General features: G+C 40.4%; 1 protein-coding gene across 18 annotated transcripts in view; it reads left to right on the forward strand.

The window, feature by feature from the left end:
• Positions 1-24,487, forward strand: part of CADPS (calcium dependent secretion activator) — a 471,340-nt gene that overhangs the window by 352,139 nt on the left and 94,714 nt on the right. For 3 of the 18 annotated variants that reach the window (XM_061396481.1, XM_061396488.1, XM_061396489.1), the window contains 7 exons: positions 443-506; positions 888-1,011; positions 3,364-3,432; positions 13,823-13,915; positions 17,644-17,750; positions 22,375-22,395; positions 23,581-23,737. In XM_061396481.1, the coding sequence (XP_061252465.1) occupies positions 443-506; positions 888-1,011; positions 3,364-3,432; positions 13,823-13,915; positions 17,644-17,750; positions 22,375-22,395; positions 23,581-23,737 (635 nt within the window). Of the gene's footprint in view, positions 1-442; positions 507-887; positions 1,012-3,363; positions 3,433-4,302; positions 4,321-13,822; positions 13,916-17,643; positions 17,751-22,374; positions 22,396-23,580; positions 23,738-24,487 lie in introns of all 18 variants that reach the window. The other 15 variants (XM_061396482.1, XM_061396491.1, XM_061396486.1 and 12 more) reach the window with 10 other exon arrangements.

A 24,487-nucleotide genomic window follows, 5' to 3' on the forward strand; every position in this document is an offset into this window, starting at 1 on the left:
TCATGAATCTGCTCAAAATACACTCTTGTATTTCCTATCTTAATCCTCTAGGGATTTAGGTGTATTTGAAGTTTAGCTTGTTTGAACTAAAACTATTTCTTAATGCCAGTCTCAATAATTATATATAAGGTCACAATTGAGCTAGCAAAGGGTTCTCCTTCACAATAGAAATCTAAACAGAACCTTATGTCATCACTGGAAATATTCTTTTCTGTTGCAGACATTTGCAGAGTCTCTCTTTAGTCATTATTCACACATACACATATATATACATTATATACACACATATATGGTGTGAATTCAGATTAACATAACACAACGTGACAAAATAAAAAGCATTCTCTGTTCCTCAGAGAGAGTTGCCATAGGAATCAAGTTATAGCATATTTCATGCTAAAATGCAATCGATTCGGCAACCTGAACATTTTTCTGTCTGTTTTAGGTATTGCTTTCCATTTGGTCGACCTGAAGGTGCTTTGAAAGCTACCCTCTCACTCTTGGAAAGGGTAAGAATGGAAGTAAAAGACAGGTGACATGTACGCAGAGACATGAACATCATCGTGGTGGCTGAATGACCTAGTTTCTCATTTTTAGAAGATTTTTTTTTTACCTTTCATCAAATATCAGAATAAATATGAGAAAACTGCCTGCCTCTCAGATAGTTAAGATATACTGATGATATGCTCCTAACCTTTCCATGAATCACGGACAGGCTTTGACAGCCCAACTGTGCACTGGAATTTTTTATTTTGACTCTAACCGTGGTGCTTGATCAATATTAAGTTGCAAAGAGGCATTCACAATTAATTTTAAACTGAATTATTTAAGTATAAATGGGTAACACATATCATTGAACCATTTTAAGAACCTTGTTTTTCCACCTGTAGGTCTTGATGAAAGACATTGTAACCCCAGTGCCACAAGAGGAGGTAAAAGCAGTCATCCGTAAATGTCTAGAGCAAGCTGCTTTAGTCAACTATTCTCGACTGTCAGAGTATGCCAAAATCGAAGGTAAGACCCCCTTCTGCCCCCAGTTTTTAATTTAAATTTTGGTATGCCTCCCTGGGGACGTCTTTCTCTTTCCTGACAGGCACCAGAAAATAGTGGCCCATCTCTGTATTTAAGCTGAAAGTTGAAAACACTTGAAATGTGATAGCTTCCTCGGCTGTGGCCACATAAATGAATTCAAGAACAGGGGCTCAGGAAACAGTCTTTGTAGAAAAAGATGTTGAATATAGGATGTTATAGGACAACTAAGATCCTTCTAAGAGTTGGTGTTGGCCCTAACTTTGCTCTGTGGCTAATGTTTTTCTATAAAAGAGCTCTGTAGGATGGCTACCTTCTTTAAATAGAGGAAAACTAAACAGTTTGTTATCCACTGTTGATTGCGTTGCAAGTAAAACAAGAATTGAATAAAGCAACATCAAGATTTTGCTTAACTCTTTCTTGCCCCTTGAACATATCTTGTCTCTTGGTAGCTTTTCAAACTTGATGGCAGGTTAGTGTTCCACTGTCTCTGATGGCTCCTGGTTTGTTATAGATCTTGTTCAATCTTGTTACTCCAAACCTAGGATGGTTGTTATCACTCCCCTTTCAGGTTTTAGGGATGTGGTCACTAATGACCAAGTAATCGTCCAAAGGCACTTTGAGTCCACCCTACTTGAGAAGATATGGTTCTTTGGGACCTGTTTGTTTGCAAAGGTATTAATTACTTTTCATTGTTACCCTGTTGGCTGCTATAGGGTGATTTGAAAACCACACCCAACTTGACCCGTGGTGTAAGTGTATAAATGTGGAAGTTCTGTGTGCAAAACTCAGTGTGTCCGCATTCTGGAATCCGATGTTCTCTCCCTTGTGAAACACCCAATCAATCCAGCAAATACTCGTTGTCTGCCTTCAGGACATGACTGGAAAAAAAAAAAAAAAGAGAGAGAGACCTAATTAACTACTAAAGCCCCATCACTTACCCTGCCAAAGTTCTTGTTTCCTTAGAGAATTAGGTTAAGATCATGTCAAATTCGCAGTGTTCTGTACATTCCATGTCCTCCCTCTCTCAATTTTGTCTGTCTGACAATGCAAATTGTGTACCAGTGGTAATGAATTCGTTGTTATGCATCCAGGGAGAAACACTTAAGAATTGGGCACTAAAAGGATGATCAACTCTTGACTTGGTAATGAGTGACAAAAATAGAGGAACAAGTAGACTGTTAAAGGGCTATATTAGCAAATAATGATTCCAGCATTTACCTTGCCAGGACACAATGATTGGTTGTATTTGTTAAAGTCAGCTGGGGACTTAATAATTCTAGGCCAGGCCAGAGATGGGATGGGATCAAGAAACGTTCGGTTGCCATGTCCGCTGACTCGTACGTAGGTCTTGGTCTAGCTATGACTAGTCTTTTGGTAAGATCTGCTCTCTTCTTTCAGATAAATAATATCCAAAAACAAACTTTAAGATCTGTAAGTAAAAATGCATTCGTTTCCAAAGTAGATCAGCTGGTCTGTAATTTCCTTTTGTGCCTCAATTCTTCTTGGTTGTGTTAATTATCTTTTGCACTGTGACTTTTAGGTCTGGGGATTCTTTGAAGAAATCAGTCTTTTTTTTCCAACTCTCTTGTCAGAGAAGTACCTCATTCCACACTACCTGCTCTCTTCCGCTTCTCTCCTTCCTTGTCCGTGATTGGCTCAGCCACTTTTTGACTTTACCTCTGCAAAAGTGGCTGTGACGCCAATTTCAAAGCATGCTGGGATTGTTAATTCAGACAACCCAACATCCTCTGGCTGCATGTATCAGGTTTTCTTTCATGAACATAGTCCACCATAGGCTGAGACATGGCAGCTTTAAAGATATTACTACCAGTCAACTTTCTTTTACAAGGTTCTGATCCTACCCCCAGAAAAGAAATCTTGACATTTGCGCTTCTCTGTGACCATTAATAGCTTAGTTCCCTGAGAATGTTGGAAAGAAGTTATAGTAATATTGCCGGAGACTATGTTTATGAAGAAATACCTCAAGAGCCTTAGATACTAAAGTCTGAAATCCTTAGTATCTTGGAGCCTTCAATCAATGAAATCCTGTTTCCCTTTATTCATGATGTTTTCGGTCATTGTATTCTTGCAAATAATTCTAAAGAGACGTGTAAAATCACGGTCACAATCTCTCTCGTGACTCACGGCATGCTGAATGGTTAATCCAGTAGATCTCCAATTTTGATACTCCTTTTTTCTTTTATCCTGTGTTTATCCCAAAATATTCTGTGGCTATTTTCCTTTGAGCTAATGTAACGTTTTCCTCTAACCTGTGACCTTTAACCTCTTGACCTCTGACCTAAGCCTCTTGCATGCCCAAATCCTCTTTTATAGGGAAAAAGAGAGAAATGTATGAGCATCCTGTCTTCTGCTTGGCCTCCCAAGTGATGGATTTAACCATTCGTGAGTACCTACCACCTCCTCGCCATGCTGTCTTCACTCTTTCTGTTTTCATTATTTCAAGAAAATCCAGATCCAAATCAACTCACTCTCCTTGCTTCAAGTTTTTTAGCATTGGCTTGTCTGTTGATTCTGTCTGTGAAACCCAGTGTGAGAAGTCCAGTCACTTTTTATCAGCCTAACACAGGTTAGACAATTAAGCCATTTGTTTGTGATAAACTCAGATTTGTCTGTAAGTTTTTCAGTTATTCTCTGTCTGTGACCTGAATGCATTTTTACTTTGCTTGTGTGTAACCCCAGTTTGTAAAGTGCTTGTCACTGGTACACAATCAAAAGATAGCAGCTAGGCGGGGAGCCATGTGTTAGGTGTCAGGAAAAGGACAGTTGGGGCAAAACCGTGCTTTCTTTTCCATGTTTAAGATGTCAAACTGTTGTGGGTAGAAGATCGCACAAGTGGTCCCTTCTATGTAAAATGAGCTCTTATATGCCTCCTGTCTGTTCTCGCGCAAGCTGGGAAGCTTTTCCTTGTTCTTTCTGAAGATTTGAACTTGTCCTCGTCCTCTAAGCTCTGGCTAGAACATATGACTTAATTGTCACTTGGAGAGTTCATGTATGTTTCATAGCTTGATTTCACATTAAAACTTAATTTCACTAATTTTCTATTTGTGCAGCATTTTTCACCTCTGTGAAGGAGCCTTTTTTGGCTGGCCCCCACACTTCCGGGCGGTGGGAACTCAAGGGCAACTTTTTCTTTCCAATATCATGTATCACACATAAGTGGGGGGCATTTTGGTTCACTTGCTCATTAATCCTGCATATGTGTTCTTGTTTCTCTCTCTCTTCTCTCCTTGTTGTGCTTTCTCTTTCAAATAGAGAATCAAAAGGACGCAGGTGAACCCACTGTCTATGCATTGTAAACTGTCAGGACTGTTGAGTTACATTGAGTTTTTGTTTCTGTTTTTGTTTCTTAATAGCTCCTTAACATATGTACTCCCAAAGACTGATGTGGGGTTGCAATGGTACTTAAGGAGTTAATTTGTGCTGTCTCACTATATCCCTTACCCACGAGATGTTGACCTCTGTAGAGCAGACTTTCTGTAAAGGCATAAGCTTCGAAGGGACAGAACTATGGTTTGCTGTGGAGCTTCATTTCATCTTTGGCTTCAAGGACTCCAGTGATTTGGCCTCATGTACTTTTTTTTGTTTTTAAAGTGACTGAAGCAAACTAATCTTCCTTTTTGTTTTTCATTTCTTTTTCCTGTTTTCTGCTCTATGGAGAAGTTTGTGTTCTTTGATGAATGTTTATCAGCCAAGGCAGAGAGGAATCGTCTCTGTGTTGTTCTTGTATGTACCATGTGATGGGGCAGGATGCACACGCAGGTGGCTAAACGGGGGCCATTGCTAGGAGTTTCATGAGAGGAAAGCCCTTAAAAGTTTTCTGGCTATGGCAGTTTTCTTCTTGTTTGGTTCCCAAACTTCTGAGTCTATTTTGAGGAAAGCTTGAAAAAATATATAGTATGGATCAGGGTTTTAAGGTCTAAAGACTTCTCCAAAGATAATTATCATTTGAGTAAAGTTGAATGTGTTTCAGATCAGTTCGGAAAGCATTTTTGAGCACATGCCAAGCACTAGGCTAGTAATAAGTATTTGAAGACTCACAAACCTATGTTCAAGGCATACGAGCTTTTCTCTCCCTGGAAGGGAAGATGTTCATTTATCCATTCACTCATTGATTCATTCGACAGGTGCTTAGTGGGAGCCTGCCATGTGCCAGGTACAATGGTAAAACCAGGGACTGCGTAAACAAGAAGAAACAGCTGATACCCTCATAGAGCATATGTGTCAATGGGTAATTAAATGTAAATTACAAATTCTGTACTCAGCAACACTAATGGGTAGAGTTGTGTGTAAGAGGGCATTGTTGGAAAGCCAAAGAAGTCTTTGCAAGGATGGCAAGTTTGAACTGCATCTTGAAAGATGAATTAGAATCAGTGAAAATGAGATGGGATGGGAAAGTGGAGAGGCTTCCTAGCTAAAGAGAGTAATATGTGCAAATACATAAAACCATAGCATTAATAAAAATAGCTAAAGCTTATTCAGTGTGTATTACATGCCAGCTATGACTCTTAAGTAATTTATATGTATTCACTCATTTAAACCTCAAAATCTCTTATGAGATAGCTACTACTATTATTCCCATATTAGAAATGAGCAAACTAAGATATGCAGAGGTTAAATAATATGTTCCTGGAAGTCTAAGTGCAGAGCGAGAGTCTGAGGCCAGGCAGAGGCCATACTCTGAACTACTCTGTACCTCAGTGTGGTTGTACAACAGGCTGAAGTAACAGCAGGAGTGGGCACCAGTGATGGCAACGGAGGCAGCAGATGCGGTCTCTCTGTCCCTTCATAACACAGAGTTCAGATGGGCTCTCATGGTCCATGCGTGCTTCACCTGGCATCTGTACCAATTTTTGCAGACAATTTTCACAAGAAAAATTCTACATGTCTCCCATCCAAAGGTGACAGAGAGCCAATAAGGCTCTTTAAGCAAGAGGGCAGCTTGGTGATTTGCACTCCAGAAAAGCCATACCAGCAGAGATAGAGGAAAAAAGATTGAGGAAGAGGGAGAAGGTAAAAGTGGACCCAAAAGTTAAGATCAAAGCGGAGTTGGGGTTGAAGCTTGGTACGTCCGAGGCCCCTTCTAGGCAAAGTAGATTTCAGCTGTAATCAAAACCATAATCACTTCTTTCCTGATCTTTACATCTTTTATTTTTACCCTCCCCCTACCTTTTCAGTTTCCTTAGAGGGAACAAAGTGTGAATACATGGATAGGTGTGCAAAACTAACTGTGTGGAGGTGGCCAGGCACAACTGGAGGTATCCATACAAAAATCGAGGTGCAAACAGCTGCTGAAGCCTGCAGTCAGACTGTGCTTTGCGAGGCTCCGGGACTCTACAGATGGCATTTTGGTGGACTTATGCTTTCTGTCTGGGAGCATTATTAGAAATTGCATGTTCAGTTTAATTACAGTATCTAAAAAAAAAAGAGAGAGAGAGATGTAAAAGGCTGTTACTCTATGAAAGAAAAGCTGTGACTCCTGCAAATGAATTCTATTATTTTAAATACATTTCCATTTAAACCGTCACACATTCTGAACCCAGCAAATCTCTGAGAAAGTCTACACCCCTGTTGCTGGTTTGCCTCAGTTCTCAGCTAAGTACTTGTATAATTTTTCCTTCAAATACAGCAAAGATTTGCAAAATAGATACATCTATAGCCAGACAGACAGACAGCCTACCCATGGGCCCAAGCACTGTGCTAAGGACTTAATAAGAAGGATCTGATTCATTTGTTACCTTAGTCCCATCTAGAATGTTTCATTACTGCCCTTCTTACAGTTGAGGAGGCCGAGATTTGGAAAGGATAAATGACATTCTTCAGCAGGATTTGAACCCATCTCATTCTAAATTCAAACACCATGCCTTTTTTTTTTTCCCCTTTTATTGTGGGGGAGGGGTGTCGTTCCTCCATTCAGCCTTTCCAGCCAGCATGATAGCAATTGGATATTACCCTTTCACTCAGTGGATAAATTCAAAATTACTTACAACTTTTATTTCAGGAAAACCACCAAAGTCAGAGCAGTCTTCTGGGCCCAGATCACTGCCAAAATCTTTCCCCTGTGAAGTCTTCCTGAGGGCAGTGAGATCCCCTGAGATTGTCAGAGAACTGAGGATTTTTCTTTTCTTCCCAAATGACAGAAACCTTCTAGAGCAAGTCAAATTTATCCAAAGGACTTTCAGGCAGATTCTGTAGTAGTGGGGTTCTGTATCTTTCCCTGTCTCCATCAAGTCTTATAGGTCTGAGTCCAGTTGGAGAAGAAAAAAAGAGACAAGCAAGCTTGTGACACTCAACAGCGCACAATATGGAGCCGCTCCCCCAAGACACCAGTGGGGGCAAATCCCATCTCAGCAAGATCCAGGCCATCCTAAATTCCTAAAACAAGGCCTGTCTAACACTTCCTGTCGTAAACACTGAGGAGTAAATGTTTATCTTTTTGTCTTTCTTGTTTCAGTGATACATAAACCAGGGTTTCCAAGCCAGAATTATCCTGTAGACTAGTATCTCATCTATACTTTATGAAAAGTGAGGAGGACAGGGAGAAACATGTTTCAAACACTCTCACCAAGGAAGATCCTGGAGGAACAGAGGATGTGTTAAAAATATGCCATGAATCAATAAATATGAAACTGACATCTCTTCTCCCAGAACAAAAAGACATGCTACCGATCACGATAACAACTGTCATTTATTGAGAATTTAGTATGTGCTAAGTAGATACATGCATATCTCATTTAATTTTCACAACAATTCTATAAGTATTTTGTTGCCATATTTCATTGAATCTAAAAGCCATCAATTATAAAATGCACCATTAATTTATGTAATCCTAAGAATAAAATAATGCTGCCAACTAAATTGTGACACACCATCAAATGTAAGATGCATCCAATTTCAGAAATGTTAAAATGTGCCTCTTACACTCCATGAAGTAAAAAAATCACTGTTGTCTGTAGAAATGCAGAGAAATGAAACAGAGAGATGTTAAATAACTTGCCCAAGGTCACACAGCTGGTTAGTTGTAGAGACAGAATTTGAACATGAACCTAATTCCAAGCCCACACTTTCAACTTCTGTACTATGAAAGACTTGTGATTGTTAGTGATAAAATTAGAAGAGGTTTCTCAATCACTTAATCCCAAACCACCATTTGACAGATGGGGAGACCAAGGTATAGAGAAAAGAAGCCAGTTTCAAAATAAAATGGGCAAGTGAGCAACTCTTGTCTGGGGTCCTGCACACTCTTTAGGGCCTTCACCCACCCCCACACTGACCCCCGCCACCACCACCAGGCTGCCATGTCTTTCAGCCAAGAGATACTCTCCCCACTCACAATCTAGTAACTGGTTTCTAGTGTGACAGTTGAGGGATTCCAGAGTCCACATACCAGAATCCTAAATGGGCAGCTCCAAGAATACAGTCTCCCACGACCAGTATGAACACTCAGGATCTGTTATGTCAAAAATTTACATCACACAGTCTTGGCTCCAATTAGTTTTTAACCTATTTAAGTCTCACTTTTGTTTTCTGTGCGTGCGTACTAAGTTGCTTTAGTCATTTGCGACCCTGTGGACCATAGCCCACCAGGCTTCTCCATCTGTGGGATTCTGCAGTCAAGAATACTGGAATGGGTTGCCATTTCCTGCACCAGGTATCTTCCCAACCCAGGAATCAAACCTGCATCTCTCTTATGCCTCCTGCATTGGCAGGCAGATTCTTTAGCGCCACCTGGGAAGCCCCTTTGTTTTCTGTAAAAGGGGCTAATAATATTTCCTCCTCTCAAAGGGTTGTTGCAAAGATTTAAACATATATTTCCAACAGAGCTCTTAACACAGTGCCTGGTACATAATAAGCCCTCATTGCTGCTAAGTCACTTCAGTCGTGTTCGACTCTGTGCGACCCCATAGATGGCAGCCCACCAGGCTCCCCCGTCCCTGGGATTCTCCAGGCAAGAACACTGGAGTGGGTTGCCATTTCCTTACTATCTATCTATAGCGACAAAGTTGTGTATTTGTTATTATAAACATAAAATTATGTCATTATTGGTGTATTATTATTTAAAAGGAAACCCCCAAATCCAAATGTACAATATAGACATATTATTTGATTTCAGAAATGGAATACAAAGCAGTGCTTCTCAAAATTTAATCTTTATACAAATCTCTGGGGATCTTGTTAAAACATACATTCTGATTTGGTAGGTCTAGAGCGGGGCATGGAAATCTGCATTTCTAACACACTGATGATGAAGCCGCTGAGGCAGGGGCTGAGGTTTGAATGTCAGTGAACTATATAGGAAGCAGGTGGCTTCCTTCATAAATTTCAAAAGAAAATGTTATAATATAGTTCTACATATGTTAAATACCCATTGAGTTCCAGGAGCTGTGTCAGGCACCAGAGTAGGGAGCCGTGAGAAAAAACAGCCCAGATCCCTTGCCCTCAGGCAGCTCCCAATAAACTTCTCAGGAAGAGGACAGGCGATAAAACGAGTGATTTCATCTGGAGACTGTGTTGTAGAGGGAGATGCAGGATGCTGCAGGAATGCCACACACAGGGATTTCACCTGGGCTGGGGTCCTTGACACACGGCGGAGGAGGATGTGGTGGGCGCCCAGGGCTGATCCCCCGGAAACTGCCTGGGATGTTCCTCCGCCTTGTTGAAGGCCTACTCGTCATCCATCCAGATGTCCCAGAGTCTGTCCCAGAACACCTACGACCATATAAGTGAAAGTTTATTTGGGGACTGGGTGAATATTTGGTAGTACTATGAAATAAGTAGTCTTACTAGAGCAAGTGTTCGAAAACAACCACCACCACCGTAAATAGCTTAAGCAAGAAAAGGACGTTTTTGGCCTGTGTAGCTAGGAAATGCGTGGAGGGATTGGACTCAGAAATAAAGGCTTTTAGTGTGTCTTGATCTCTCCAGCTGCTGACAGTCTTCTTTAATGTGATTGTCATGATAGCAGGGGTTGGGGGCAAAATAGCCACAGATAGCACCAGGTTTTTATCCCAGATGCTGAGGCGTGAGGCAAAAAGAGGTTTCCTCTCTATGAAACTGTATACAGTTCCAGAGAACACTCTTATTGGCCAGGCTTGGGTCACGTGTTAGTCCCTGAGCCAATCATAATACCCATGATGACGTGGAGTGTTACGGTTGCCCTGGCTTGGCTCACATGGCTGCTCCTATTTAGGATTCATTGCTTGACATTTCCACTAAAGCCGCATAGAGTGGAAGAGAGGCAATTCTAAGCAAGGCAACTGCACATACAAGAATAGCAGATGTCCACTACTGTGTCTCTCCAGAATTGTTTACTTTTCTTAGGTACAACAGCTCAGTCTCAAGGACAAGCCTGACCTTGGATACAAAGATACCAAATTGGAGGGAAAAAATACATATATATGTATGTATGTGTGTATGCGTGTCTATATATATATATATATATGTGTGTGTGTGTGTGCATATATATATATCAATAGCATTATTTCTTTCTTGTGGCTATAATATATTTTAATTTGAATACAAAGATTTTTCATTATCTTAAATCACTTTTCATTGCATTAAAATACCTGAAGTTGTTTTCTGGTTTGCAAGTGGAAGTTAACAATGTTTGCTATTCAGCAATTCAGCTGCATGCATTTGCTCCATAACCAGGGGCTTTGGCTAAGAGATGAAAGTTGCCGGTATAGTTTTTATGCATATTGCAACCGCAGAATATTTGGTTTTCCATGAAAGCACACCATTGGGCTGGATCCACTGAGGATTTCCTGCTCTGGACCAGGTACTGTACTAGTCCCTAGAAATACAGAATTCACTGGGTACAGGGAAAGACAAACATGCATATCATTGGCTATTAGTCAAGGACCATAAGAGCTCAAATAGCGGTATCAACAGAAGAGTTGAGTCTTTGTTATGAAGGTATAACTCTTGGGGCTGGGGGAAGCATGGTAGGGAATCTCTTAAGGCTTTTGAGCAAGAGTATGATAGGTTCAGATGTGTGCTGTATGAAGATCACTGTGAATGCTGTGTGAACAATGAACTACAAGGGAGGGAAAGAACTAAAGGCTGGTTTGGAGTCTTTAGCAACCGTTGAGGTGGAGATGATGAGACGTGAGTTGAACATCAACTCTGTCAGCAAGAGTATAGCCACATGATCTCGTACAGTGGGGGGTAAAACCAAAGACACAGTAGAGGTGGATTGGGCAGGCCACGCCACCTGTGTCCTTATGGGGAGGAGTCAAAGATGGCTTTAGTAAAAAGAGTAAACAATTCGTGACTGATGTACTGGTCTTTAGTAACATATACTTCATATTGCCCTAAAAATGGAATCTTCTGAAAAGGAGTGATGAAGATACAGGGGATCAAGTATACGTGATGGCCTGCCCCACTGAAGAAGTTACGTTGAATTATGACCTTGTTTGAAATGTGTGCTCCGTGGAGCCATTGTTTTAGGTAGGCAGTGTATTCTGGGAAGCATGTTGGGGCTATCTGTTTGGCTTTCTCTTCCCACTCTAGCTTTTATCCAACCCTACCCCCAAATCCCAGTGAATTGCTCCAGGATAGTTATTTTCAGTAATAACGTAATACAAACACTGGCATCTTCAGCAAAACATAAATAGGTTGGAACTTGGTTTTAAGTGTTCTTTCCATCAACCATATCCATTTCTCATACGATGTTTCTGGAACTGGCAATTAACTGGCTTGCTGGAGTCAGAGCTGGTCAGGTTATTTAAGGGCTATTGGAGAATCTCTCGCTCCTGGATGCCTCTCTTCCTTTGCTTAGCTGAGCCTGCAGAGGAATTCTCTTTTTTATTTTTCTGCAGTCACATTTAACTCCCTCTCTGGAAGCCAAGCAGATTTAATTGTGTAAACATGAGCAATGGTAATTGGGTAAATGAAGTTGGAAACCAAGGTATGATGTTTTTGTTTTGCTCTGTGAAGGGGAAAAAATAGGGAGCTTGTTTTTCTATGGTGGCAAACCTCACTGTCAGAATTCTGGACAGACAGTTGGCAGGAGGGAATCCCTTTACGAATTTTCATTGAGACCCGTTGAGCTGAAATACGTATCTGCTGCCTTCCCGGTTATGGATCCGCCCTGGGGCATTTCATTGTTTTGTAAAGTGACTTACGAAGTGGTTTACACAGGTTTTGTTATCTGAGAAAGAATAAATGAGGAGTTTCCCTAAGAATTGCACACTCAGGTAATACACATTCATTCAGAGAACCAGAAGAGGTGTTACCAGAAATGCTCCCAACTTTGCGCCCTGCTGTAGGTAGAAAAGCAGATTTTAACAAGACATAAAATATAGAATTCCTTTTTATAAAGAAGAGATTAGTAATTGCCTTCCTTTATATAGCTGTCATTTAATACTGATTTTTTTTAAAAAGTCTATTTACATACAATCTTTCCCAAACAAAAGATTTAAATAAGAGGAGACTGGTGAATAGGATATTTTTTTAGTCCTTCATTTCAAACATTGAGGTGAGCCCACAAGAAAAGGATGATATCAACTTTTGCTTTTAAGAGATGGTTTTGCCAGGATATTATATTTATCCTTATTTCTTGTATTTTTATTATTGCTGCTAGAATTCCATTTCCTATAAGCCTGCAGTAAACTTCGTTTTCCCAGTTGAAAAATTCAAGCAAACCAAGAAGCAGACTTGGCAATGTAGTATGTCCCCCTCACCATCCAGCTTGCTTTATAAATGAAAACCATTCGAAAGGACCAGGTCCGAGGTTAATGAGACACTCATTAAAGAGAGAGAATGGCAGAAGCTGATAGTGCTGTGCGCCTGTGTTGAAGGAGAGGCTATTGTTGTAGGATGTTTGCTGTGCTGATATTGTAAGCCACATGACAGATGGGTCAAGTGCTGATTACCGTATTCTAACATTTGGAATAGCAAGTAACATATTTGATAAGCTGGCAAGTTTTTATATATGATTCAACCCACAATATAAAAGCCATGAGAATTCCAAATTGAAAATAATTAAATGAGCTGGAAACAATCAGATACCACACATTTTTTTTTTCCCCGCTAAATGACAGATTTTGACATGTTGAAATTCCACAAAGGGAGCAAGAATATTCCCCAGCTCAATTGAACTAATAATGGCCCTTCATCTGCTTTTGCAAAGCAATTAATTCCTGCCTTCCCACCACGTGGGAGACAACGGTGAAGATTCGTAGGCACCTGAAGCTTTACGGAGATCCGTCCCATGCATTGTTTTCTTTGCTGTTCTTGGCAACCCCTCAAGGTATACAAAAAGAAGATGTTAATATTCTCAGTTTGTAGAGGAAGAAGCTGAAGCCTGGAGAGGCTTACATAGAGGGGCGAAGTTTCCATAGGAAATTAAGTAGCCTCGTGAGGATGAGAAGTCATATCCCCCAGTTCTGTTGACATCAAGTGCTATTTCTGGTCATCTGGAAGGAGGAAGCAGCTGTTAACATTTAGGTGTGCTTTAATGTACAAAAAGTCTATCTTCTTTCGGTCCGTGGTACCACCACCATCATCCATGTGTTCCCATCCGGATCAAGGCATTCCGCCTCTGAGTGTCTCAGTACGGTGGTAAGAGTCTCGTCCCTCGTCAGGCAGTGTCACACCTCTGTAACGCTGCAGTCACGCCAGGAAAGCAGCAGCTCTCCATTCGTGTGTGATCATTTTTGCTTGTTTGGTTGTTCTTTTCAAGTTTGTCATCTTACTTGTCACCTTTGTGATAGTCACTTTGTCTCTTTACTTTTTTTTTTTTTTAACCATCTCTCCTCACCTACCCGAGCAGCTCCCCCGCCACCTCCTGGGCCTCCTCCACCCACCCAAATGCAGACCAGCATGTTATATCAGAGGCTCAAAGGCATGCCTAGGCCAAAACCAAGTACTGTACACTTTTATGTTTCCTTTATGCGACAGCTTTCTAGTTTAGTTTGCTTTTCTGTTCATTTCTCTGGAAATTTTCTTTAGCATACTAACCTGAGGCTCAGACTCTCAAGTTTGACACCGTAGGTTTTGAGAGACTTGAAAAGAGAGCATTATTTCCAAATGTCCACATTTTTTTTGTCTAGCTCTGTCTGACATATGCAACATTTTCAAATCTCAGTGTCAGCACAAAATAACATTGTTGCATAACATTTTGCATGATGATTTTTTTTCTATGTTATGAGCTTCAATTCTGTTGTATGAAATGTTTACTAAGTATATTGTATTTTTAGTTCCCCTTTGTCAGTGCTCCAGCTAGTACAAGATTGGGTGATAGGAATATTGCAGTATGTTTCCAGATATTGCAGACAGCAGACATGACCCCAAAAAAAATCATTTCTAAGCACAAATTTCTCCTTGATCTCTGTTGGGGAGATGGAAGAGGGGCTACAGGATTTTGCACAATATTTTCTTTAAAGACAACATCTTAAACAAGTTGACTTTAGTACCATTTGTACTAACTAGTGAGTCAACAATGCAAGTAAGAGGAAAATAAAGTCGTGTCTCAATATAGTAGCTTGATCTACAGATAATGGAATTGTAGCTAATTAATAATAAATGAAAGTCTGGCTATATGGGCCCATTGAAAGATCAAATATTCTACATTCAAGCATACGTAACCTACTTACATGAAATGGTTGCAGGTTAAAGCAAAATTGCAAAAGATTTTATTAAACATACTGTCTGTATATATACATCAGGCATACACATATTTGCGTACAAGTGTACACACTCAAAGATTGTGTGCACATGTACACTTTATGTGTATCTATTGATATATATGGTAGTCAATCTCAGAGCACTGCATATTAAAACAAATCTTCAGGTGATCCTAGCTTATGCATCTTGGATTTCTCCCAACACAAAAATCATTTACATCTTTGAAATAAAAGTACATAAAAATATTGATGGGAATGATTTCCATTACGATGATTTGCATCGTGTGTCATGGACATCTAGAATTTCCCTAGATTCGATAAGTGTTCTGCCCAAAAGGATAGTATTCTCTATTTTGTGAGTAAGAGATTTCAAAGATGTGCCCCAAGTGGGATTTCCTGCAGATTTGTATTAACGTGCAGGCTTGTCTGGTTACTAGAAAATGTATGTAAGTGTGTGATGTGTGTATGTGGGTGTATGTGTCAAATAGGTAATAAGCATAGGATGAGGAATTTGCAAATTGATGTGTAAATGTGAATATCAACTAACAAAAAAGTAGCCTGTGCATATTTACTATCGAAATGCAAATACCTCACTCTACACATATTACCTCAACATATATACACAGTATGTTTGTTAGAAATGCCTGAAAGTCTACTAATGAAATTATAATAGTCCATTTGTGAAATTACAAACAGACCAGGCACCCCAGAAGCACAGGTATCAAACCCGTCACTCAGTCTTTCTCCAGGTATTATTGCTGTGGACCAGGCAGTGAACTGTCAGCCCCTGAGCTGTGCACATTACCTTATCTGGGTGGTGGAGACTCTCTGCCTAATCTGCAGATTTATTTCCCCCCAGCTCCCACCTTCAAACCCCCACCTTCTATGCAGCCACACTTCCACCTGAACCTGGCAGAGACAATGGAGCATTCTGTTGGCCTGATTCCAGAAAGCTCATTTTCACACCAGTCATCAGGCCTTGTTAGAGTGCAACTTGCACCACCTCGATTATCTGACCAACCCCAGCCATTGTTCATAGTTCCCATTGGCTGGACCACTCTTTTTGCATAGTGTTTCACAGAATTTTTCTTTCTTGTTAAATCCTACATTATTAATCATCTTCCATATATATCACCTATATAACAAATGCGCAAAAAATTAGGAGCATATTATGAGAAGCTGTTTGTTTCTCTTCTTTTTAAATTAGCCACCTCCTACCATTTTGTTTACCACTTGCCCGACAAACACACACAACCAACTAGCAGTAGCACAGCAGCCCTTCCTGTGAAGCATTCAGTTACCTTCTCTGGCAGGTGAAACCCTGAAGTCACAGTGGATCTGCTTCAGATGAGGAGATTGAAATAATTTTCAGCAGTCCTTTTGTGCACATGAATACCCTCCTTGTGGAACTGTGCTTCTGCTGCTACTGCCGCTAAGTCGCTTCAGTCCTGTCCGACTCTGTGCGACCCCATAGACAGCAGCCCACCAGGCTCCCCCGTCGCTGGGATTCTCCAGGCAAAGAACACTAGAGTGGGTTGCCATTTCCTTCTCCAATGCATGAAAGTGAAAAGTGAAAGTGAAGTCGCTCAGTCATGTCCGACTCTTAGGGACCCCATGGACTGCAGCCTACCAGGCTCCTCCATCCAAGGGATTTTCCAGGCAAGAGCTGCTGCTGCTAAGTCGCTTCAGTTGTGTCCGACTCTGTGCGACCCCATAGACAGCAGCCCACCAGGCTCTGCCGTCCCTGGGATTCTCCAGGCAAGAACACTGGAGTGGGTTGCCATTTCCTTCTCCAATGCATGAAAGTGAAAAGTAAAAGTGAAGTCGCTCAGTTGTGACCCCATGGACTGCAGCCCACCAGGCTCCTCTGTCCATGGGATTTTCCAGGCAAGAGTACTGGAGTGGGGTGCCATTGCCTTCTCCGAAAGGATCCTAATTGCTGATACACACTGCTGTTACACACCATAGGCTATAGATGACTCAGGCTTCAAGATTTGAAGGGGTCTAAGCACAAACTACAAGTTCACCTGTGAGTTTAGACTGGTTGAATTCAGGCCATTTCATTGGCTTAGGAAATCTTGGTTTCAAATATTACTCTTTGTCCCACCCCAACAGGAAAAAAAAAAATACAGTTCTTTGTAACATAATAACATTGCCAAACATTCATGAATTTAGTCTACAAAGGATAAAACGAAAACCAGAGTTTGGAAACCAGGGATCAGTTTGTTCTTAAGTCCAATAAAAGCCCTTTCAATACAGTAGAACCTAAAATGCATTGTTGCCATCTCACTGATAAAATTTCACTTGTACCAACCAGTGAACAAACTGCTTCATCCAATACTCTACACCCTGTGTTCTTTTAAAAATTCTATCCTGCCTTCTATCTAATGGCCCAGGAACGTCCATTAATTCTCAGTCTCCTCCCTGGACAACTTAAAACAGCTAGACCTTTAAGTCTGCTTTTTTAAAATGAACATTCCAATACCTGTTAAACATGCCGACCTTGAATGAAAAACAGTGCTATCATATTGTTTAGGGACAAAGCCAGGAAATAGATGGAGCAGCAATCATGACTAAGCTTCTGTTATATCATCCCACCTCAAGTAGCACAAACACTGCCTAGAGAAGGATATACAATAGTCCGTTTATGCTGTCTTTAAAGAACATGTGTACAAAATGTCGCTAAATTTGTAATGGGCTGTCATAGTCTTCATACAGCTTTAATAAGCAAATTGGAAGCTGGAGCACTGCTTTTCCTTAGTATGTATTATAATAATGATGGTGATAATAATAAAAAAATGGCTTTCTGGTTTGCTCACTACTAATTATGTGGCATTTAACATTTGCATGAAACCTAAAAAAAAAAAAAAAGGGGATAATCTTTGGAATTTCTTATCCACTAGTTCTAATGGCCACAAAATTAGCCCACCACTTTCACTGAATTTTAACACAAATTCTTGTACTACAGAAAATGTAGGCCGGTTAATCACTCCTGCCAAAAAGCTGGAAGATACAATACGTCTTGCTGAACTAGTCATTGAAGTTCTTCAGCAGAACGAAGAACACCATGCAGAGGTAAGCAGGCGCCGGGGGGCAGGGTCTCTCGTTCCTCAGAAGACGCTGCACGACTGATTCTACTGGCAACTTTGTGAATACGATGTCTTAACTCCCATTTTCTTTTAACTGACCTTGTAATGCGAATGAAAGTGGCAATTTTGCAAGGAGGATCCTTTACAGGGTTGTTTAAAACAGCCAAAAAGTGCGTTGTGTGATGTACATTTCAGCTTGAGTTTTCAGATGTTTCTAGCAACAAGCCAAAGAGGTGAGTATATCTTTGAGATAATTATTCAAGCAGCATATGGTTATTGTCAGGAACATATGAAATACTTTTTGGTCTTTTGTGGCTGTTTCTGTTGCTACCACTGTTGTTTTGATTTATTTTATTTGGTGTGTGGATTGAGAGCCGTCTTTTTGAATTTATCTCCGTAACTTAGTCTGCTCACCCTAGAGTCTTCATTTGTTAATCTCAGATGACCTGGGTTGCTAAACTCAGTGACAGAAACAAATTATTCTGTGTTGTTCAACTTGTTGATTCTCCAACCTACATCTAAATAAATATAGCTTACTTTTTTTTTTAACAAGCCGCTGTCAAAATTATTATTTTGATAATTATACACTGAGGGATTTAGAGGCTAATTCAATCCCAAACCTGTAGGGACTTAAACAACCCAACCCTTCCAAGAAAAGATTCCAAGATTTCATTATGATCAAACTGTTACACCACTGCTTGTTTCAAAACTGAGATTTAAAAGCATTTCTCTGAAAATCGCATATGTAAAAAAACCTCACTCATGCTCACTCTTCCCCTCCAATCAGATCTACAAGGGGGAAAAGAGGGCATCAATAAAAGTAATGTCAAAGGCACCTAAAATGCTAATTCCCATGAGTAAATGAAAATCAACAGTATAGTTAAATAATACACCATAAAGACAGTCATCCCAACTAATGCCTGATTGCATATTTAAATTTCCTCCCTGTTTTTCTACTGTTCCACTCAATCTTGGCTGATCGTGGCAGGGGAAAGAGGTATGTGACCCAAATGAGTGAGTCAGCCACCTGCTGTCATAGTCTGTGCATGCCCTTCCAGTACCATGTCTTCTAATGGGACTTTTCCCAGTGCCCCTGCTTCCTAACACTGACCCAAGGAATGTAACAGCAATTTCCAGTGGACTGCTTGTGAAATGGGTGGCCTTCCACAGCAGGGTCAATGTGGGTGATTCTCTTGTGCGTGCATGAAGCAATTGATAATACTTAACAATGACTGCGGTTACATCCCAACACACGCCTCCTAGCTGCCTTGACTCTGTCCCCTTAGCGTGTTGTAGCTCCTCTGTCCGTCTGTACTTACCTTCATCCCAGCAGATGAGTACCGAGCCTAGTCACCAGTAGCTAGCCAGAGTGATACTAATCTTCCTCTACAGCTGTCTGTATGTGAACCATATATACAGTATTTATATATAGAGAGAGTGCCAACGAATCATGGTGTCCCCCAAACCCTCACTGAGAATGGGGTGAAGACCCCTTGAGGTAGGTACAACTAACTCCGGCAACACTCAGCAAATGCACAGCCAGGAATGAGAAGAGGGGCCACGCCAAACACCCTCCAAATGTAGACACCTTCAAACAGAAAATTAAGTTGGGCTAGAGTTTTTATTCTACTCTATCCTACGTGATGTTCTTTTCAGATGGGGGCACCTGGGGTTCATTGTGATGGTAAGTATGTTCTTTCTGGGTATCTACAGAATCATCCCCAGAGGCATGGAGGGGTCTGGCCAGTCCTTTCCTGATTTGGGTGTTGAGGCTTTTCCCAATATTTCAGACCAGATTTTTGAAGACATGGATACAAAGCAGATGGTTTTCTTTCAGTGAATGATTGAAGAAGGAAATGGACACATATGCTTGATTTAATCAAGTTATTTTCTGAGGCTACTGCAGTCTGAGAAAGGAGAACATTTTCCCAAATGACTCACAAGTGGTACCAAAGAGAAGTTGATATTCCAAAGAAGCCTCTTTTCCCCAGTTTTCCAAAAAGCCCTTCTTCACTCAGTACTAATCACCATCTTAAACCACCCTCATAACCATCATCACAAAAATATTTTAATCTTAGTGTTCAAAAGCCACTCATAAATAGGGCAGAAATAAATTCAGTTCTATTCTCATTTACTGACTTCAGAAGTGAGAAACGAAAACTTTGGCATACTTTGGAATTCAGAGGCCCAGTTTGCTTTTTGATAAATGTAGAGATTTCCGAAATCAGTCCTTTCACCCAATCACAAAACCTCATTACTCAGTTGATCAAAAATCACCCATCTATGAGCACAGAGGCATTTCCCTCAGCCCTGGTGATTTTTTTAAACTGTCCAGCTGATTTCAGGGTAACGCGTGGTCAAGAGACCCTTGGCTGCAACCAAAGAAGTAAAATTTGCCCTGGCACACTGAGGATGAGAGGATGAGGTTTTGCTGCCAAAAGGATGAAGGATTAAATTTTTCTCCTACTGACCAGTACTCACTGCCATCTTCTCTAGATGCCCAGTGAACTCTAGAAAATCAGTAAGTCCTAAACATGAATCTTAGCTGGACCTTAGCAGTCATGCTGTTTGGTGGCACCACACTAATAAAAGTGACAAATGGGATCGCCTCCCCCACAGAAGTCAATAATCCTTAAAACTACTTTGAATTCCAATATAAAGTAATTAAATATTTCAGGAGAAAACACAACCCCCACCAGCTAAGAATATTGTCATGTGCACACACACATGTAGTATATGGTAGCAGCTGTCACCCAAATCTCTAAATTACAACATAATTCTGCTCTCAGAGCCTAAGTTATGTGCATATACACACCTGCACACACACAGGAATTATACCTTCATGTGCTGTTAACTTCGCTTTCCCAATCTCTCTCTCTATGTATACGTATGTATATGTATATATGTATTGTGGTACACATAGGGGTACATATATACATGTAGTTTGTGTAGAAAATATAGAGTGTGTTCAGTGTGGTTGACCATACCCCTAAAGTATACATCTTTGCCTTTAAATAATGAAAAACGCTGGGTAAGTATCTAGAAACCATAGTACAACTCCTTCTTGTCTTTGGAAAAGATTTCTGAAGATTTTAGACACCCATAGACATGTACAAAAATAGCATTCGCCTGTATGAGCAAGTTTAAAGTAAATATAGATGTCGTTGTTGTTTTATTTTAAACCTTTGCCTTGCCCAGTCCAGGTTCACAGACTCTGTTCATTTGATTAAAATTAAGAAATGGCTTTTTTGGTGATTACTGCTCTTGCCTGAATCTTTTTCTTCTCCTTAGTGAGTCAGGTTTGATTATGAGGTTCTGAAAGAATTACTGTGGGTATAGAAAAATAAACTTGGACTTCACTTCTCCAACAATCCCCTATTTAATCTCTCTTCCTTCACTAGAATACCAGGTTTCTCTGCCAGATATTAATGGTAATAATTCATACCACAGTAGTCATTGTTCTTCATAGGGCTGCCAATCTATATGATTATTAATATAACAACTGTAGATAATTTCTCAATAATTTATCAGATTCTAACAAGGGACTAAATTTTCTGTAGAGAGTAAAAATGGGTGCTTCTTAAGGCCTCTGGTTTGCAACTTTTCAATAAAGCTGGTAAGAACCAGGTATGAGGTTGGTCTGAGAAAATTTTTATTTTAGGCATTTAGGATTAGTTTTTGTTTTGTTTCATTTTGTGTTTTTTTTTTTTTTCTTGTCATCCTAGAGCAAAATTGTGTCTGGGAAGGCATTTCAGTCTCCCCAGTTACTATTTTTTTGGACTCACCCTGAAGATGTAAAGTGAAACAAATAACTAAAGCATAAGTACCAGCCAGTGTTTGGTATGCCTTTGTGATTATTGCAGATATCCTCCATCAGGACTGATGAGAATCAGCCCTCCACATAGGGTTGGGTGGCAGCAGTGGAACTTTAGCAAGTTTGAGTGTTTAGAAGGTCTCTGCCTAGAAGGCAGATGGCTAGGAGAGCTCTGGGGGAGGAGTGGAGGGTTTCTCCCTTGGCTGGATTTAGCCAGGTAGTCAGTGGAACAACCCCCAAACCCCAGGGCTCTCATCCTCAGGTGGTAAAACTGCAGTAAAATCTCATCGATTCAGACCCAGTTCCTCCTAATTTGTGACAACTCAACTTCAGATGTGGCTCTTTTAATTTCTCTTCAGTAAAATGTTTGACACCATCTCAACTTTCTCTATAAATTCTAAAGGCTTTTCTTCCAAGTTTTATCCCAGGATCTATGAAATTAAAGCTCCCATCTCTTTTACTTCAATTTATAGGTCAATTTATCTACAATTATTTGAAATTTTAAAAATACTTTTAAGTTTACCATACGCTTAGCGATAGCCAATCAATGAATACATTGTACTTGGGCTCCCATGTATACACTGCTTTGAAAAGCGGCTAAATGATCGTTCTTTTTTAGAAAGCCCAGTAATTGAGGTGTTTTGCTGACAGACTAGCATCTCTTCTCTTCCCTTACTCTGAATCACTGAGGTTTTACTGTAAGTTAAAATGGAAACAGCAGGTGTCTTATTTCCAGCCAAGCTGCCCTTGCAGAATGGTCCATGACTTGATTTTTTCCATTTAATTTGCAAACCAGCCACATGTTGATAAAGGAGAAGTAAGTAAAATGAAATCTCATGAAAGAAGAGAGGTGGACCCCTGTTCTGCCTCCTGGTGGCTGTTAGAATATCCCCAGATAACTAAGAGATCACAGAAGAGCTTGGCCATTGAACAAACTCTTTTATTTATGGAATTATTTCCATAATCATCTTTCATGTTTTGAAATGCCTTCCCATCTTTTTTTCAATGAATGCTCTGGAAAGTGTTTCCCATGTAAATACTTTATGGCACCGGGTGGGGAGGTAGGGGAATAAAAAGGGCTGGCAAATTGTTTTTGTTTTTCTGCTCTCTTTGAAATCAGCAAAAGGGGATAAAAGGGGGGCCTGTTGACACTGCCACTCATTCTGCATGCTCCCTGCCAGAAATGATTAGTCAACATGCATGCATGCCTTTGAATTGCATTCACATCTGGCCCATCTGATGTGAATGTCACCTCTGAGACCCTGCACAATGATTTCCAAGGACCCATGTGCATGAAAATGAGTTACTTCACTGATATTTTTGGTTTTCAATGTACATATGTGTCCAACCCTCAGAAAAGTAAGTCCTAATCTTACTGAGTGTCTCCTAGGTTAAAGCCTGATCTTTCCTATAGACAGGATGCAAAACCAGAGGCTCCCTGCTTAAAGAGATTTCAACTCAAAAGTTTTGTGACAATACAACAATGGTTTCCTTTGCCTTGGTATGAAATAGGAGTAACATTTCTAACATGTAGGGAAAACGTGAGTTGCTGAGCTTGTATGAAACCACAGACAATTAAGCCCCAGATGCGCAGAGATAATAAACAATAATTACCAATTTTCAAGTTAGACCAGCAGAAAACCCATAAACACAGTGAAGAAACTCCCAAATTCTAATACTTTAGAGCAAGAACTAGTCAACAAGAGCGATAAAGAGCATGACTCAAAAGGTACTGAGTTATTGTAAATTGAACAGAAGTTCTGTGCCTGTCATTTCTACAGCTGCAGATTTCTAAAGCAGGCCTGGAATCATGAAAAACATTGCCCTGGACCACATAGAGGCCCAGCTATATCCAAAAGTGCTGTTCTCTTTACAATAAAATTACCAAACCCTGCTGGATGCACAATCAGTCTTTAACAGCCAGGGCTTGACTTCACATCTTAGGTCGGAGACAAAAAGCTCATCACCTCTTTGTCTGTTGTTTTTCTGCCACATCTCAAAGGCCTTCGCGTGGTGGTCAGACTTGATGGTGGAACATGCCGAGACGTTCCTGTCACTCTTTGCAGTGGACATGGATGCAGCGTTGGAAGTGCAGCCTCCAGACACGTGGGACAGTTTCCCACTGTTTCAGCTGCTGAATGATTTTCTCCGGACTGATTGTATGTATCATCTTTGACTGTTTGTCTTTCTTAAGTAGTGTGCAGATAACTGATGACTGAAATGTGTTTATCCCAGGCAGGCTACACGTTGGAAACAGCTCTTCCGAGTTTTATGATTACTTTAAAGAAAAAAAAAAAGGTTACAGCTGATAAAATTCCCTTTCTCCCAGCAAGCATCCTGTTGCAGGGAAGCCCTCTCCTCACTAGGCAGAAAAACCCAAGCTCAGTGAGAAAGGGGTGCCCATGCCCGTGTGTTTTATTTGCTCTTGAACAAGCTAATTAACTTCAGCTCTACACATTTTGAATTTTTAATCAAAAGATGCTTCCTAGATGAAAAACAATTTCAAGCTAAGTAACACCTAAGTGTTTCAGAGTGTCTTAGAGCACCACATAGCCATAAAGTAGACCATCCTCCTCAGAATGATGAAGGGAAGAAGGGATACAGAATTCTTTCTTCCTGGTAACATAAGGGGGAAAAGGGAGCAGGCACAAAGAAAACCTAAAGGAAAAAAAAAAAGTATCACTTTTTGCTTTTGTTGTTCTTTAAGGGGGCTTGCTTTTTTTCCCTTTCCTGGAGAGTGACACAAATGAGTAAAAGGTTTTTGAATTCCGTTATCCTTCCACGCAGATTGAAGCATGATGCCATTCATGTACCGTTTGCTTTGCTTCTTCTCCTCCTTCCCATCCTCCTTCTCGTCCTTGTCCTCTTCCTCCTCCTTTCTGGCTTTTTAAGAAGCAGTATATTTAAAA

This window comes from Bos javanicus, chromosome 22 (assembly GCF_032452875.1).
Source record: "Bos javanicus breed banteng chromosome 22, ARS-OSU_banteng_1.0, whole genome shotgun sequence".
Taxonomy (NCBI): domain Eukaryota; kingdom Metazoa; phylum Chordata; class Mammalia; order Artiodactyla; family Bovidae; genus Bos; species Bos javanicus.